Below are 18265 nucleotides of genomic sequence, written 5' to 3' on the forward strand. Positions count from 1 at the left end.
TGGGTGTTATAACTTCCCTTATGAAGTCAAATAAAACCATAAACACAGACACAAGCGTCAATGTAAACCACAAACTAACTGCTTGTGTTGTCTTTTTAATCAGTTTGACGATAAATATGAGTTCATTGCTTTTTAGTGATTATTATATTTCAACATGAGCAAGCGTTTCAGTCTTAAATGACTTCTGGTATATTATTGGCTGGAAAAATGCGTGTAAACTGAAAAATAATAAGTGTTTTATAAAGCATGCCATGGAAATCCATAGTAATGCAATGCTTTTGCTTTATAGAAAGTACTATATTATTATATAACTGTAAGCTTTAAATAAAATTATGATATCATCACTTAATTGCATAAATAAAATGAAACCCAAAGAAAAATTAAACAAAAATCTAAATTCACACACTGGCCACTTTATTAGGTACACCTTACTTGTACCAGGTTGGACCCTCTTTTTGCCTTCAGAACTGCCTTAATCCTTCGTGGCATAGATTCAACAAGGTGCTGGAAATATTCCTCACAGATTTTGCTCCATATTGACATGATAACATCACACAGTTGCTGCATCTCCTGAATCTCCCATTCCACCACATCCCAAAGGTGCTCTATTGGATTGAGATCTGGTGACTGTGGAGGCCATTTGAGTACGATGAACTCATTGTCATGATCAAAAACCAGTCTGAGATGATTTGCGCTTTATGCCATGGCCTGTTATCCTGCTGAGAGTAGCTGTCTGGTTTTTGCTGTTGTAGCCCATCCGCCTTAAGGTTCGAGTGTTGTGTGTTCTGAGATGCTCTTCTGCAGACCTCAGTTGTAACGAGTGGTTATTTGAGTTACTGTTGCCTTTCTATCAGCTGGAACCAGTCTGGCCATTCTCCTCAGACCTCTAGCATCAACAAGGCATTTGCCCCCACAGAACTGCCGCTCACTGGATATTTTCTCTTTTTCAGACCATTCTCTGTAAACCCTAGAAATGGTTGTGCGTGAAAATCCCAGTAGATCAGCAGTTTCTGAAATACTCAGATCAGCCCGTCTGGCAGCAACAACCATGCCACGTTCAAAGTCACTTAAATCCCCTTTCTTCCCCATTCTGATGCCCGGTTTCAACTGCAGCAAGTCATCTTGACCATGTCTACATGCCTAAATGGATTGAGTTGCTGCCATGTGATTGGCTGATTAGAAATTTGCTGTTGGACAGGTGTACCTAATAAAGTGGCCGGTGAGTGTAGGTTTGCATAACCTAAGCAAGTGAAAATAATAACAGGTTTTGAAAGGAGACACAGAGAGGAGTGCAAAAATACATTTTAATAGAATAAAAATAAGATTCATATAAATACCCTGTTTCACTTTCGATTATTTCATGTCTAAGCTGTAATGTGTTAATTTTCAACTCGTATATATGAAACATCAACACCCTTTCAGTGCTTTAGTAAAGCGCACGTCATGATTTTGCCAAGTAGCTGACAATGGGATCCTGGTTTAACATTTATGTCGATCCTGGAACATCGTTTTTGCTTGAAAATATAATCCATAACTATTCCCTTCCCCTAACCCCAACCATAACTACAAATTATTCCTGAAATCAGAGGGGAATAATAGTTGATAACAATCATGTAGAAGTGCATAAACCTAACCGCAAGCCTGAACTTAACATATACTGTAAACGAATCCCTTAATTCTGATTGGCTGATTGGAATGTTGCTCCAGGATCAACATACAGTAGATGTTATTATAGGAACATGTCTTACTTGCTGAAATCAGCTTGGCGTTAGTAAAGCCATTCCACTCCATACAAACCTCAAACTTTAAATCTTTAGTATGAACCCTTAAATAAATCTGAAATCTCAAATAAATCTATTAATATCCACATCCAACTGCATAGAATCACAGAGTTAGTCTCAGCAATCATACACATTAAAATGAATATAGTAGTAACAATGATAATGAGAAAATAGTACAGTTGTTGTATATAGTGTCCTCCACTAATATCGACGCCCTTGGAGAATATGAGCAAAGGAGGATGTGAAAAACTGTTTAACCTTTTGATATTTTGCTCAAAATATTAAACAAAAAAAAAAGACAATTGCAAAACAACACAGAAAATAATCAAATTATCAAATTAAACGAGATTTTGGAAGCAGATATATATTAAATGTTTAAAAAGTAAGTTTTCTGCCCATCAATGCTGCATTTATTTGATCAAAAATACAGTAAAAAGCATTAAATATTATTGCAATTTTAAATACATTTTTTCTTATTGAATGTAGTTTTACTTTTATTTATTCCTGTGATTTAAAGCTAAATATGTTTCAGCATTGTTCCTCCAGTGTCCTTCAGAAATCATTCTAATATCATTATTTGCACCATTATTTCCCTGCTTTATAGTATTATGGTGATACATTTGACTTTTAGGATATTTGATGGAAATAAAGTATAAATTAACTGTATTAATGTGCAATAAATATATACTCACTCTTGAACAACTTAATGTATCCTTGAAGAATAAAGTAAATATATTTTAATGGTACTTCTGAATGCCAGTGTCAGTGTGTTCCACGATTATTGGCACTCTTATGAATTCATGCGAGCAAAATATTATTGAAGTACATTCCAGGACATTTTTTAGTACTCCTTGGTGACGAGGAACAGGAAATTCTTTAACTGTGAAACTGTGATTCGAGCTTAAAGTTTGTTGAGCGTCACAAAATGGGAAGAGGCTATAAGAAAATAGAACCAAAATACTGAAAATCCACATCAAACCTCTGTCATCTGTAAATGTTATCAACCAGCTTGGAAAAGGTTGTGTTTGCATCTTACTGTTTGGTATTATTATTACAGTTTGGGTTGCCAAATATACCTGCAAGAATCACAGTCTGCATGAAATTAAAATGTACTAAAATGTCTATTTTACTAGCAAATTGTTGCACATTGTTAGTTTCAAAGGTGCCATAAAATCAAAATTTACTCTTCTTATTTTTTATTTGTAAATTTTTTTATATATGTAAATAGTACTTAGATATTCTGTAAAAATTAATCTGCCCTCATAAACTTCAAAAACTATAACCTAGTCCCTCAAAATTATTTGTCTTCACTTCCTGGTCACATGGAATGCCTTTAGGGTGGGGCTATCTGTCCTTTAGGGTGGTGTTATCAGTGAGATAAGGCGGGGCTATCACTCATTTAGCGGGGGAATATCAATAGTTTAGGGTGGGGCTCAGGGGCGTCGCTGGGGGTGGTGGTGGTGGTGGGGGGTTTAGGGGTTGAGCTCTGGGGAGGCAAGGGGGGGGGGGGTAGGACACGTCGCCCCCTTTCCACTCTTTAGGCAGCGACACTCTCCCTCCGCTCTTCACCTTCGTTGCTGACACACAACACTCCCCTAACCCCCCCACACACTTTTGTCCGCGACAATCAACCCCTCGATCCCGGATGGGTCTGGTGGGGCTATCAGTCATTTAGGGCGGCGTTATCAGTGAGATAAGGCGGGGCTATCACTCCTTGAGGGTGGGACTATCAGACTTTAGGGCAGGACTATCAGTCATTTAGGGCGGGGCTATCAATAATTTAGTGTGGGGCTATAAGTCATTTAGAACGACGTTATCTGTGAGATAAGGCGGGGCTATCACACCTTGAGGGTGGGACTATCAGACTTTAGGGCAGGGCTATCAATAATTTAGGGTGAGGCTATCAGTCCTTTAGGGTGGGGCTATCAGTAGTTTAGGCAGGGGCTATCAGACTTTTGGGGGGACTGTCTGTAATTTAGGGCGAGGCTATCAATTATTTAGGGTGGGGCTTTCATACTTTAAGGGCGTGGCTATCAGTAATTTAGGGCGGGCTGTCAGTAATTTCGGTTGTGGCTATTGAACAATTGCTTCTGCTCTGGAGGTATTCCCTGATGACTGGGAGAAATATTTGTAGCCACGCCCCTCTCAAGCTAAGAGGAGGTGCAGAACAATAAAACCCCACCTCCTACTCAATATTCAGTTTCAGGTTTTATCTTATCATTATTTTGTACTAATTCGTTTATTATATGCTGTTTGGATATAATGTTATATATCAGGGGTTCTCAACCTTTTTCACTTCAGGGCCCATCTCCATCTCTGAAAATGTTTAAAGGCCAAGACTGACATTTTTTCTTAAACTGATTATCTAGAGAAAATGCTTATTTTAAACCTTTATTTATTAGCAAAACATTTCTTCTGCTAATACAATCGTTATCTTGTTTTTTACAGCATTTTATATAAAAAAACCCAAAACATTATATATAGAGAGAATTAAATATAGAATATATATATATATATATATATATATATATATATATTTTTTTTTTTTTTTTTTTTTTTTTTTTACACACACAGATTAAAAGCTCCTGAATTCTTCAGGTATTTGTTATGACCTCAAAGTATTTAGGCCTTTTCTTTAATAAATGAACCTGACAGGACAACAGGAGATGACAAAAAAGCTGCTGCTTTGAATTAGGCTGACTACTTTTCATCTATTGATCCTATCCATTAAAAATTAAAAATAAAAAGTAAAATCCAGTAAAAACACAAGTCTGTTGAAACACATCGATCTGAAGGCGGTTGGGGTTTTAGGATATTATTGGAGTTCGCTGACAGTAGTAAACAGCTGTTCACTAAAACACCACCAAGTCTCGCCAGATCCTCCTGTACGGGGCGCGCATCTGTTATAAAACACTCGCATTCTAATTTGGACAACTGTGCTGATGTTTTAAAGAGTTCACACAAAGAGAGCTTGAATAATTTGTGAATCAACAGAGATGTGCGACTCTGATATGAGTCACAGACGTGAGGTGTGCGCGAACTGGTTATAACTCTAATCATCATTGGCTTTACATTTGCGTGACGGTTTGCTTTACGTTATACAGCTGAGCATGTGGTCCTAGTTGACGTGCAGCGGTTGGAAGTGCAGCCCCGGCTAAGCCTGTATTTTACAGTGAGGCTCATTTTTGCACAGAGTCCAAAGTAATCAATAACAAAAAACGGGAAATGCCATTACACCAAGAATTTTTATATAAAACATATTTAATAATGAAATCAAATAATTAAAGTACAATAATTAAGTTCATTTTAAGCTATCTCGCGGCCCACCTGCAGGATCGCTGAGGCCCACCTGTTGAGAGTCCCTGTTATATATAAATGGGAGTTGAAAATGTTTGTTTGTTATTTGAAGGTTAAATAAAGGACAAATAAATATTCAGTTTCAGTTGGAAACACGTCATCATACTAAAATAAAAGTCTGCAGAAACTTCTGGTTATCGCTAACGTTAAACATTAAAGACTCCTTTTCTCCACGGCCTTCTTTGCTCATATTTCAAGTATCTAAAGCGTGCCAAAGTTATTGGAGGGAACTTTAAATTTTACAGTCACATACATACAAAAATAAAACACTAAGTAACTAATTGGTGTTAAAATATAAATGTACTTAAAAGGAAATTGGAGGGGAAATACTTTCTGCTATATTGCTTTGGTCTGTGCTTTTTTTGTTGTTGAAGTCATTAGGTTGGGTTTGCAGACCGCAGGCCACCAGAGGGCGCAGGTGAGTGAGCGAGTCGAGCAGCGGCGCTTCATTCATTCCCTTTGTGTGTTGCTTCACCAGCTCCAGCTCCTGCTCCCACCAGCCGCTCATCATCAGAATCCAAACGCATCCTCTGCATCCGCCGCTTCACTGTCGGCTTTGTCCCAATGAGTCGGAGACAAGCAGTCTTCAGGGTTGTAGTCCTGAGGGTTTACCCCAATGTCCAGCACCTGGGGGTTAGTGCGAGACTCAGCGAGCCTGCAAAGACAAAATACACACATGAATACACACACACGCGCACACACATAATTACACAAATGAACACGCATATAAACACACACAAACAGACACACACACACACACATAATTACAGACATGAACACACAAATAAACACACACATAATTACACACATGAACACACATATGAACACACAAACAAACACACACAGAAGCATAGACGTATGCACATACAGACACACACACACAGATATACACATACATGCATACACACACATAAACACACGCACAGACACACATACACACAGATAAAAACACACACAAACAAACACACACTGACACACGTAAAAACATACACCGATAAAAACACAGACACACATTAACACACATACACGCACACTTGCAAACATGAACACACACACACAAACAGACATAGACACACACAGATAAAAACACACACATAAACACACACACACACACACACGCACATACACACACATAATTACACATTTATGAACACACACTAACAGAACCACACAGACACACAAAGACACACACAAACACATTAACACACAGATGCACACAAATAGAGACACTCACAAACACACACACATGGAAAAAACACACGCACACACATACATACACACGCATAATTACACACATAAACACACACAGACACAAACACAGATAAAAACACACATAAAAAACAGACACACACAAACACACACAATAACACACACACACATATGTAAAACACACACACACACACACACACACACACACACGCACACACACACACACACACACATACATACATATATATATACACAAAGACACATGAACACACACACACATACATACATATACATATGCACCTTCATACACACGCATAAACACAAACAGACACACACAGACACACACACACACACACACACACACACACACAAACACAAGCACACACATTAACACAGATACACACATATGTAAAACACACACACACACACACACACACATATACATATATACACATACACAAAGACACATGAACACACACACACACACATACATACATACATACATGCACACATATACATATGCACATACCTACATACACACACATAAACACAAGCAGACACACACAAACACATAGACACAATCAGACACACACATGAATACATAAACACATATGAAGACAAACACAAATACATGCATGCACACATATACAGACACACAAACAAACACCACATAAGCACACAAACATACATACACACACACACACACAGACAAACACACACACACACATGCACGCACACACAGACACACAAACACATAGGCAGACACATACATACATACATACATACACAAACACACATACATACATACAGACACATACATAAACAAACAGATACACACACACACACACACACAGTGAATGTGAGTAATCAATAAATAAATAAATGAGAAGGCAGCAGTCGTCTTTAACTCTTCAGCAGTGTTTGGGCTAATGCAGAGAGCAGGAATACATATGCTAAACAGCAGAAACTGCACTTTAATGAAATATGCATGGAGAACCGCTGCCTGATCTGGAGTCTGCCAGAGAGCAACATAAAACACTGTTTATGTGGACTTGAGTGTGTCAGAATCATCACAGCTGTGGAAACAGAAACAGTTCTCTATGATGATATTAAATGAACCATTAGGCTTTAAAGCGCCCCAAAAATGAGCTTCCATGCAGTGTGTAACACAGCTCAAAGTGAATGAAAACATCCAGCTGAGGTTTAAATCTGAAAGTGCAGCATGTTTAAAACTATTGATTCCTTAGTGAAAATATTTGACTCAAGAGTCGAATAAACGAATCAAGTTGGGTTCGGATCTTTTGCTTGATTGTATCGACGTCGATACGGTACATCACCAAATATCGAGTTCCAGTTCCGGTAAAATGTGAACGCGCTTTCACTTCAGACACTAGCGGAGGCGTGGGGGATCACGGGACTGATCATGATGCGAAGATGATGACCGTGTGCTGTTTATTCCTGCCATTTTTCAGATTTTTGATACAATAACCTACGCTGCGATGCAGGATTCGTCGGCCATTTGCTATTGAAGGAGCAGCAGAGACTATGGGGCTGTGTCAGACATTGAAAGGGACTTTGTCAGTAACTGTTACAGTTCAAATGGACCAGTTTCTTCTTCCTCCGGATCATAACATGTAAGTGTGATTAAAATTGTTGCCTCGTTTTGTGTAGTTTGCAAAATATGTGTTTACTTGTGTGTTATAAGTTGTAATCACCCCGCGCGGCTTGTAACCACGTATCGATTATAGACCAGTGGCTGTATTGTATTCTCTCAGGTTAAATCTGTATGGGGCTTTTCACGTCGCATCCAAAACCGCGTCCAAAACCACGTCCAAACGTGACGCGTGCTTCTTCCTTTACCGATTTAAATGCGTTTCTGAGCTCGTGATCCTCTGCTGTTTGTTGCTATGGCCACCATCAGCTGTTCCAGGTGGTCAATTTTCAAAACAGTTCAACTTTTGCCACTGTGTGAATTAATAGTGAACAAGTGTCGTTGTTTTCACTTGGGGTTAGGGTTAAGAGTAGAGTAATATGGTGGTGTTTAACTGCATGTCTTTATTGCAGTCCTGCATTGGGCTCTCACATACTTTCTGCTACTTCATACTGTGGCCGTGGTGGGCATTTCTCTCTGTCTTGTGCTGAACGCAGTCGACCAATCGCAATAGAGTCATTGGTCCAATCAGCACAGATTAGCATCGCGCTAAGGAGGGGTTTGGGAACAAATGAATCACTGAACGATTCATATGGGAGTCACTGGGATAACTAGGTAAAAATAAATGCATATTATAAGACAATGAAAGTGTTTTTTGACCGTGCATGCATATCAGCATGTTGTTGGAGACCCCCCAAAACCAAAATATGACCTTTTATGATGCAAAATAGGGGCTGTTTAAACACGTTGTTGTAAGCTGATAAACCTATATAGAGTCAGACCTGCTGTGAGCTCTGAGGTTGATAAACACAGAAATGCCAACTGACCCAGCCGAGACTCCAACCAGCAACCTTCTTGCTGTGAGGCGATCGTGCTACCCATTGTGCCACCGTGACGCCCAACATTAAACATATATTCCAAAATACATGCCAAGACCCTTTAAATGAACAGTTTTCCGTTCTCCATTGTTTTTCATTTTATAAATGTCAGTGCTTCATGGGATTTGTAGTTCTTTCGCTCTTTAAAAGTTGCAAAGTTGACAGTCACTATTGTATCGTGGTGTTTTTGTCTGCTTTTCATAAGATTCCTTACTTATATAAAAGTTTGTAACGTTATGATCTTCCTCATATCTGTTTGCATTGGTTCATGGCTATAACATTTCTTAAAATCCCAGCCTGACCTCACGAGCACACGTAACTACTTTCGTTTTTGTCAGTTTACTGGATAATTTGTATGATTTCATTGGAGTTGTTGTAATATTTATATATTTCTCTCTGTCTCGAGTCAGAAAAAAATCCTTGAACTAGGATTTGAACTCGGATGCCCTGAAGTGCTACGACACCATATGGTAACCACTAGGCTATTGTGCTGTCAAAATGTATTGAATTTTAGGAATAAGATTGTACAAATTCATACAAATTAGCCACCAAATCAGAAAGTTATGAATTGCCGTGTGATAGAGTTGAAAATCCCTATAGACAAATGAATGGGGAAAACACTAATTAGTAAATTTAGGAATCACAAACTGATCCTTCCTGTTGATTTAATTATGTCTTAATTTCATTAAATAGAAAGCCTAGGTACTGTGAAACATAAACTTGAATATTTTAGTTGAATATTAAAGTTGAAGTCAAAATTATTCGCCCTTCGTGATTTTTTTCTTTCTTTTTTAAATATTTCCTAAACGATGTTTAACAAAGAACTGATTTTTTCCACAGTATTTCCTGTAATATTCTTTCTTCTAGAGAAAGTCTTATTTGTTTTATTTCAGTGAGAATAAAAGTGTTTTTTAAATTTATTTAAAACCATTTTAAGGTCAATATTATTAGCCCCCTTCAGCAATATTTATTTATTTTTTGTTATTGTCAGAACAAACCATCAATATACAATGACTTTCCTAATTACCCTAACTTGCCTAGCTAACCTAGTTAAGCCTTTAAGTGTCCCCTTAAGCTGAATACTGGCATCTTGAAAAATATCTAGTACAATATGATGTTCTGTCATCATGGTAAAAATAAAAGAAATCAGTTATTAGAAGTATTAATCAGGTAATCCGGTATGATTTTAAACATAGGCGAACACAGCCGCAATGATATAGGCGATGTGTCTGAATAGTAACAAACGCAACTGATAAAATCGATCCAATTGTTGTATAGCTCTCCTGACAAAAATGCTTGCCGCACACAAACAGCTTTGCTGTATCGGTCCAGACAGCATCACAGGGAAAACCATGCAACAAACCCTGTAGATCATGGAAACAAACACATACGACCCTTCATGAAATGGCTAAATACTGTGTGCCGTCATGTGCTGTCATGAATAATTAAGAAGCAGGTGCTTCTCATAGGATAAGAAAACTCAGTCTATGAATAATAATGAAAACTGACGCATCATCACTGGACAGGCAGACAGTGCTACGTCAATGATTTTGATAATAACAATAATGATAATAATAATAATAATGATTTTAAACCCGGAAGATGAAATTACCTGACAGAAGCTGAAAATGATCCAGGTTTATAGATAAAGTCCGGCCGGAATTGCGATATGCACATCAATATAGCAGCATTTTTTATGACACTGTATAACAATAATTCATATTTTGCATTACTGTGACGGTTGGGGTGGGGGTAGGTGTTTAAAAATACAATTTATCGGGTAATTTAATAGATATCATAAATAATACTCAGTACGACGTTCCTGTTGGGTTGGGTTTAGGGTTGGGGTAGACGTTAATAAAATACAAAAAATAAGAAATTTAAGAAATTATTCTTGTTAACTTCTGGAAGCAACCATATCCGATCTAGCAACAACCAGGTTTATCCACAATTTAAGCTAACAGATGCTAACGTTGTCTTAATTGATGCTCAACACACACAAATCTGTTAAAATCTAAAAAAAATAAAATACTCCAGGGATCCTTTAAACAGAAAATGGGGGGAGAAAATGTTAATTCAGGTGGGCTAATAATTCAGGCATCAATTGTATTTATTTTAATAACCAAAAAATCTTTTAGTCAGCTCAGTATTTTTAAAGGGCACCTATGGTGAAAAATCTACTTTTCAAGCTGTTTGGATAGTGTAGTGTGTAAGTATAGTGTATAGACTGTCATATTGGGGTGATATAAACACACCCAGTCCTTTTTTTTCAATTTAACAACATAAAAACGGTGGACCAATTGGAGCGGTTTTCAGATCGACCGCAACTTTACGTAGGAGAGCGGTCCACCCGCCCACCAAATATTGATTACCAGCTGCGCGCATTAACATGTCCGGTAGTCACGTGTATAATCATATCAACAAGACAGGACGAGCGCAAAGCAGCCGGTAATAAAAGGTGTGTTCAGTTCACTAGAATCATCAATCATCATCAAACGTGATCAAGAGTGAGTTTCACAAGTTTAAAATGTTTTAAAACAGAGCATGTGTGTAATGAATTACAGCGATTCACTTCAGATTTACTTAATCAGCACAGCTGCGTGTCAGAACAATTATAAAGGAAGATGCTTCAATCGCGGTTTGTGGACGGGTTTATTTTGTACATTAATATAAGAGATATCCATACAGCAGTGGAGATTACCAGTATCATGTCACATAAAAATCTTCCAATCATGCAAAGCTTAACGCGCTGTCTCTCTCTGTCTCTCTGTGTGTGTGTGTCTTCGTCTCTGAGCTGTGTGTGTGTGTCTGCGTGCCTGAGCTATGTGTGTGCGTATGACTGCGCTACGTTTGTGTGTGTATGTGTGTGCGCTATGTGTTTGTGTCCTTGCTGTGTGTGTGCATGAACTTTGTAATGACATTGTGTGTGACTCATTGTTGCCAATCCACAAAAAAATGCATCAAATACTGATTGTTAAAGTTCTTACTGCAGTATTTCTTCAACCGAGGGCGGCAATTGCTGACAGGCACAAGGGAACGGTGGGCGGGGAGGACTAGCCTTAAAGGGCAAGTACTAAAAAACAGCAAAACCTTTTTCCCAGCTATAATATAGACACTTCAAACAGCTATAATAACTAATCTGATGGGTGTTTTGAGCTGAAACTTGACAGACACATTCTGGGGACACAAAAGATTTATATTAAATATGAAAAAAGGGGTAACCTATGTGCCCTTTAATGTCTCTGTATTGATTGATCTCTAGAGTCTGACAACTAGTTAAATATTCACATACTTATTCTTTTTAGACATCTGTTTCTTTTAATGTGCTCAAGAAACCGCTAACGGTATTGGAAAGGCAAACCGAATAATCACAGTCTTTCTGATCCCCATCTCTACACAGAGATCAGATTTACAGACTGCACAAAATGTGCCCGAACCAGCCAGCAGTATTCTGTTCTTTACAACCCTAAAAATAGAGGAAAAACTCTGCGGTTGAATGTCACATCATGTGAAATCAAATCTCTGAGGACAGAATGAAACCTGCGCTGTGGAAAATAACCAAAAAAAAACACAGGAACATCTCTGGGAATAATCGCCATGGTAACCCTGCCAAACAGATCCAGTGCACTTCAGCATGGTAAACGCAGTGTGTGTGGTGTTTTAAATGTCTCTTATGCTCACTGAGGATGCATTTATCAGGTCAAAAATACTGTCAAACTAATAAATATTATTACAATATAAAGTAATAAAGTCTATTGCAATTAGGGCTGCACGATATTGGAAAAATCTAGCATTGTGATATTTTTTATTTTGCGATATATATTGCGATATGAATGTAATTTCACCAAATAACTTAACATGTCTATTTGGAAAGAAGTTATAATGTTAGATCAATTGGGCTGATTCTGCAGTAGGAGTGCATCTCCATAAAATCAAATAAGCAATCTATACATATCCGGTCACATTTTGGTTGTGGTTTGTGCTATTTGCAGTGCATTTCTGTATTTGCATGTGTTGTGAGTATTTTCATGCACGTGTTTATTCAGTGATTGATGAATTAATGTTTACTATTTGCATCTCCATAAAATCTAATAAACAATCTATAAACTTTTTGGGGTCCCCTGGCCCTTTCTCCTCGTGGTCCGTGCTGTTTGCTGTTGATTTGTGTATTTGCACATGTGGTTAGTATTTTCATGCAGAACAATCTATAAATACAATCCAGAAAAAGATCCAACAAAAATAAAGTGTGTTATCATTTCAAGTACAGTGACTGAATAATTCAATAAAATGAATCGTTGTTAAAGTCACAAGTGATACGAATTCTTATGCCTGAATGCTTTTAAAATCTTTATACTATTCCTGTCAGGATCCAGTCCTTACAGCGCTGTCACTTCTGTCTGTGTTTAATGTCTCTTTGTCCGTTTTGTGTATTAACACATATAACACATTGTCTTTTTTGTTGTGTTGGCCATTTGTCCTGCCTTCTTGTTTTCCTATGCCTCGCCCCCTTGTCTAGTCCTTGTTTGTCTAATTATGTTCACCTATTCCTCGTGCTCTCTACCCCCTTTATATTGAGTTCATTTTCCCCTTTTCCTTGCCGGTTCATCATACTATCTTTTGTGTGCTTGTCTAGCTAACCTCGTTAATGCTTGATAGAAGTTTATATATACAATATCTATCAATCTATCTATGTATCTCTCTCTCTCTCTCTCTCTCTCTCTCTCTATATATATATATATATATATATATAACCTATCTATCTATCTATCTATCTATCTATATATATATAACCTATCTATCTATCTATCTATCTATCTATCTATCTATCTATCTATCTATCTATCTATCTATCTATATATATATAACCTATCTATCTATCTATCTATCTATATATATATAACCTATCTATCTATCTATCTATCTATCTATCTATCTATATATATATATATATATATATATATATATATATATATATATATATATATATAAAAAAAACCTATCTATATATAACCTATCTATCTATCTATCTATCTCTCTCTCTCTCTCTCTCTCTCTCTCTCTCTCTCTCTCTCTATATATATATATATATATATTAGGGGTGTAACGGTTCACAAAATCACGGTTCGGTTCGATACGACACAGTGGTGTCACTGTTCGGTATGTTTTTCAATACAGCAAAAAAAAGAAAAAAAGCCAGAGGATTTCTCTGATTAAATATTAAATTTTTTTTAATATGTATTAAAACTAACATCATAAAAGTATGATCTTGTTTTTTTTGCTTTTACTTTAAACAGCAATAGAGCTATATTTCTTTGGTTTCTGCTTAGCAGCAAATAAAACAAATCCTTCTTTATACTCAAAACCAAAAAGCTGCTTATAAAAAATAAATGTAATACTGTAGTAGTTAAACAAATGAAAAGAAAAGAACAATTTAGTTTTTATATGGAACTTAGTTTCAATCTATTTTTAAGTAATTTTTTATTTTCAGAAAGATGAGTGTCCACCTTTTCTTCAGACAGCACAGACCTGCTTGATTTGACTGTCACCTGCCATTTTAGTGGATTTGAAAGCAGGAATTATCTGACTGAAATGGGTTTATGAAGGAATAATGTAACGGGGCTCTATTACATTTAACATTTTCTTGAAACCCGAAATGTCCACTACCAATTAAGCCTCATATCCACAGCTATAAATGTACCGATCGCCTCGGTTATTTATTTTGCTCTGTTCGAATCTGTAGGAATTGCCTGTCTGAATGCTGCAGGCATACTTGTGTAGTGCGCGTTTCCAGTTTTTGTCTAGTTCCTGTTAGTGATTCTGTGATGTCAGTGTAAATGAGTTGACATGTTCAAATATTACCGCTAAAATAGCTTACTGTCATAGCAGGTGTCATTGTTTTTATTCCACTACACTCTTGCAATCACCCTCATAACTTACAGGGAAACCAAAGTGCTCCCAAACGCCAGACCTGCTGTTGGTTACATTAACGTTACTAGCCATTTTGCGAGCTAGTGCCTGACTGGAGTAGTGTTTGGAGGTGGGCGGGGAAGGCAGCATGTTGCCTGTCATGTCATTTGGGATGCCTAGTTGAGCGTTGTTGCACTGAAAATATTATATTTTGTACTTATTCTCTTTTATCTTTTTAGATAGTCTGAATCGTTTGGTTTCTAATGCGTACCGAACTGAAAGTCCCGTACCGAACGGTTCAATACGAATATGCGTATCGTTACACCCTTAATAAATAAATAAATAAATAATAGTCTTGTTTCTTTTGTCTAGTCTTAGTCTAGTACTACACTTTTTGATCTTTATTTCAAATTGATTTATACTTTTGATTTTGTTCATTTATTTTTCTTCAAGGTTGCTGTCATTTTCAGTTTTATTTCAGTTTGTAGTTCAGAACTAATTTCAAGTTTTCATTTTGCCATTTTTGTGATCGTCAGTCCCAGTCTAGTCCTAGTCTTTCGTAAGTTCTTGCTGCTGTGTTTTGCTTTCTATTTCTAGCTACAGCTTTTTGGCCTTTTGTTTTAAGTTTTAGTAGTTTTGTTTAGTCCCTTATTCATTTCATTTTATTTCTCGAGCTCTATTTTTTCCCCTTTATAAATATTTCTTGTTTTTACTTTGTTCTAGCTTGTTTATGCTTGCTCTTCTTTTAGATTTTCTTGTCTCCCCAGCTGTTTAGTCCTGTTGTGTTGCTTGTGTCACTTGCCTCCTGAGTCTCTGCTGGTTGTGGATCCCCTTGACTTGATGTTCCATCTGTTTGCCACCCCTGTCCCAAACCTAGAGGCAGTTCTAGTTTAAATGGCGCCCTGGGCGAACCACCCCAAATACACCCCCTCCCCATCCCCCTAAAAATAAAGATGCTATGTGGTTGACTTGATATATAGTTTAAATACATTTAAATATATTGATTTATTTTCAATAAATATAACAATTTATTTATTTTTAAAATATATTTATATATATATATATATATATATATATATATATATATATATATATATATATATATATATATATTATTATACAATTATTGTTCTGAATAAATAACAGAAATGAATCCAAAATGTAACTGGAAAACAATGTAAAGACACAACTGGAGTGACATGCTAAGATCACTTACAAAATCTTCTGCATGAATATTAATTATGATAATTCTATATAATACAAAAAATGTTTTATAGCATTATCTGTTGTCTTAGAGAGGTGAGACTTCATAACATTAATTCTCGGCCATGAGTCGGTCTAACTCATCATCTCTAGTTTCTGCTTCATAGCCATGCTCAAAATAAGATCATCATCATATTATATAAACTTTAGTTTTGTTTACTTGCTTTGTTTACTCGCTGCGTGCCGACACCTCTACATAAAAGGCTGTTACTCCGGTTTCACAGTGTATGAGCGGCGCGTAGAGCAGGAGTAGCACTTGTGAGGAACGGTTTTCTGTGCGCATGCGTCAATTTGCTTTGCGTTGTTTCAGTTGCACATAGAAAATAACAAACTTGCGCGTGCAAATGTGAAAGACCCCTAACGTCTTTATTCTGGGATTACAACTCTAAATTAATACACTTGCATAAAGTAAATTGTATCTCAAAGCTTTTATGTGGGTACAGTTGATTAATACTGTGGCACTTTTTATCTCCCCGTGCCGCTTCCAGCAAGATGCCGACACCGACACCTCTACATAAAAATAATCACCCATATTGCCCATGCCTAAATCTGTCACTGCCCAAACCTGAGGTTCAGCTAGCAACTTCCTGACTGCTTGGCCTGAAATTTGGAATTTTCCCTTTCCTGAGCAGCCTGTTTCACCCCCACAAGACACTCCCCTCTGCATCATCCTGAAGTCTTGAGTCTCCACCCCTCACCAGCCTGTTCTCCAGCCATCACCCTGCACTAATGTGTGGACTGTCCTTCTGGATTGCCTTGCTTACCTCCTGTAAATAAATCTTGTGTTCTCCTCTCTATTCTGGGTCCTCCTTGCCAACCCTGACAACTCCAGGCATCAAAAAACAGATGAATATCATAATATAAACTCAACACTGCATATATCTATATATCTATATATATATATAGACTCTATTGTGAAGAAAGCCCAGCAGAGACTGTACTTCCTTCGTCAGCTGAGGAAGTTCAACCTGCCACAGGAGCTGCTCATACAGTTCTACTCAGCTGTCATCCAATCCATCCTCTGCACTTCAATCACTGTCTGGTTCGGCTCAGCTGCCAAAACTGACCTCCGTAGACTACAGCGAATAGTCCGGACTGCTGAACGAATCACTGGCACAACCCTTCCTACACTTCAAGAACTGTACTCTTCCAGAGTGAGTAAAAGGGCTCGCAAAATCCCTCTGGACCCCTCACACCCAGCACACTACCTGTTCGAACTGTTACCGTCTGGTCGGCGCTTCAGAGCACCAAGCACAAAAACAGCCAGACACAGGAAAAGTTTCTTTCCTCAGGCTGTCTACCTTATGAACAGTTAAATATTCCCCTACTGTGCAATAAATATGTGCAATACTTTCTCATACGCACTTGTACACAGCACCTTATATCAATATACAATGCAATACCTTCTACATTCGCACTTGTACACTTATAACCTGTATATTTTTAACAATCTGTACATACAACTCCACATCCAGGTTTCTTCACTAACCGCATCTGTTTAATGTTCATCTTTTTTTTTTTTTTTTCAGATTATTTTGTGTTGTCACATGTCACTTTATGTACACTGGAAGCTTCTGTAGCCAAAACAAATTCCTTGTGTGTGTGAAGCACACTTGGCAATAAAACTGATTCTGATTCTGATTCGGATCTTGAGATGTTTCTATTGCGAATGATCACATTGTGATATCACTGCTGAAACGATATATTGAGCAGCTCTAATTGCAATCCATTTAAAAATATATTTATGTAATGCTGTGTAATTTTCAGTGTAATTGAAATTGATCCTTTAGAAATCAATCTATTAAATTCATTAAATTCAATTCAATTCAATTCACCTTTATTTGTATAGCGCTTATACAATGTAGATTGTGTCAAAGCAGCTTCACATAAAAGGTCACAGTAAATCAAGTCATTCATGTTAAAAATATTCATATTTTTGTGGAAACCAGGATTTTTCAGCATTCTTTGAAGAATATTAAGATCACAAAGCTTCAGCATTTTTTTAACTGTAAATCTTTTGTGACGTCTTTACTGTAATTTTGATCAAATTAGTGCATTCCTGCTCAAAAATATACTTAATTTCTTTCTCTAAATGTCTTACTGATAAAATAGCATTGAGGTAATAATTAAACACTTTAAATACAGTGTGTAGAGCAGCATGGTGGCTCAGTGGTTAGCTTTGTTGCTTCACAGCAAGAAGGTCGTTGGCATTTCTGTGT

At 37.1% G+C, this 18265-nt stretch overlaps 1 protein-coding gene and 1 long non-coding RNA gene across 2 annotated transcripts in view; both read right to left on the bottom strand.

Moving 5' to 3' along the window:
- Positions 1-1286: 1286 nt before the first annotated feature.
- LOC130239564 (uncharacterized) lies at positions 1287-4229 on the bottom strand. The gene is made up of 2 exons (XR_008838696.1): positions 3626-4229; positions 1287-3515 (listed from the first exon to the last, which is right to left on the bottom strand). It is a non-coding gene; the product is annotated as an uncharacterized LOC130239564 (long non-coding RNA).
- A 120-nt stretch (positions 4230-4349) lies between these two features.
- Positions 4350-18265, bottom strand: part of ldlrap1b (low density lipoprotein receptor adaptor protein 1b) — a 33610-nt gene continuing 19694 nt past the window's right edge. The window contains exon 7 of the mRNA XM_056471428.1: positions 4350-5793. Coding sequence (XP_056327403.1) covers positions 5649-5793 — 145 coding nt within the window. The 3' untranslated portion in view covers positions 4350-5648. The remainder of the gene's footprint in view (positions 5794-18265) is intronic.

This window comes from Danio aesculapii, chromosome 13 (genome assembly GCF_903798145.1).
Source record: "Danio aesculapii chromosome 13, fDanAes4.1, whole genome shotgun sequence".
Lineage (NCBI taxonomy): Eukaryota > Metazoa > Chordata > Actinopteri > Cypriniformes > Danionidae > Danio > Danio aesculapii.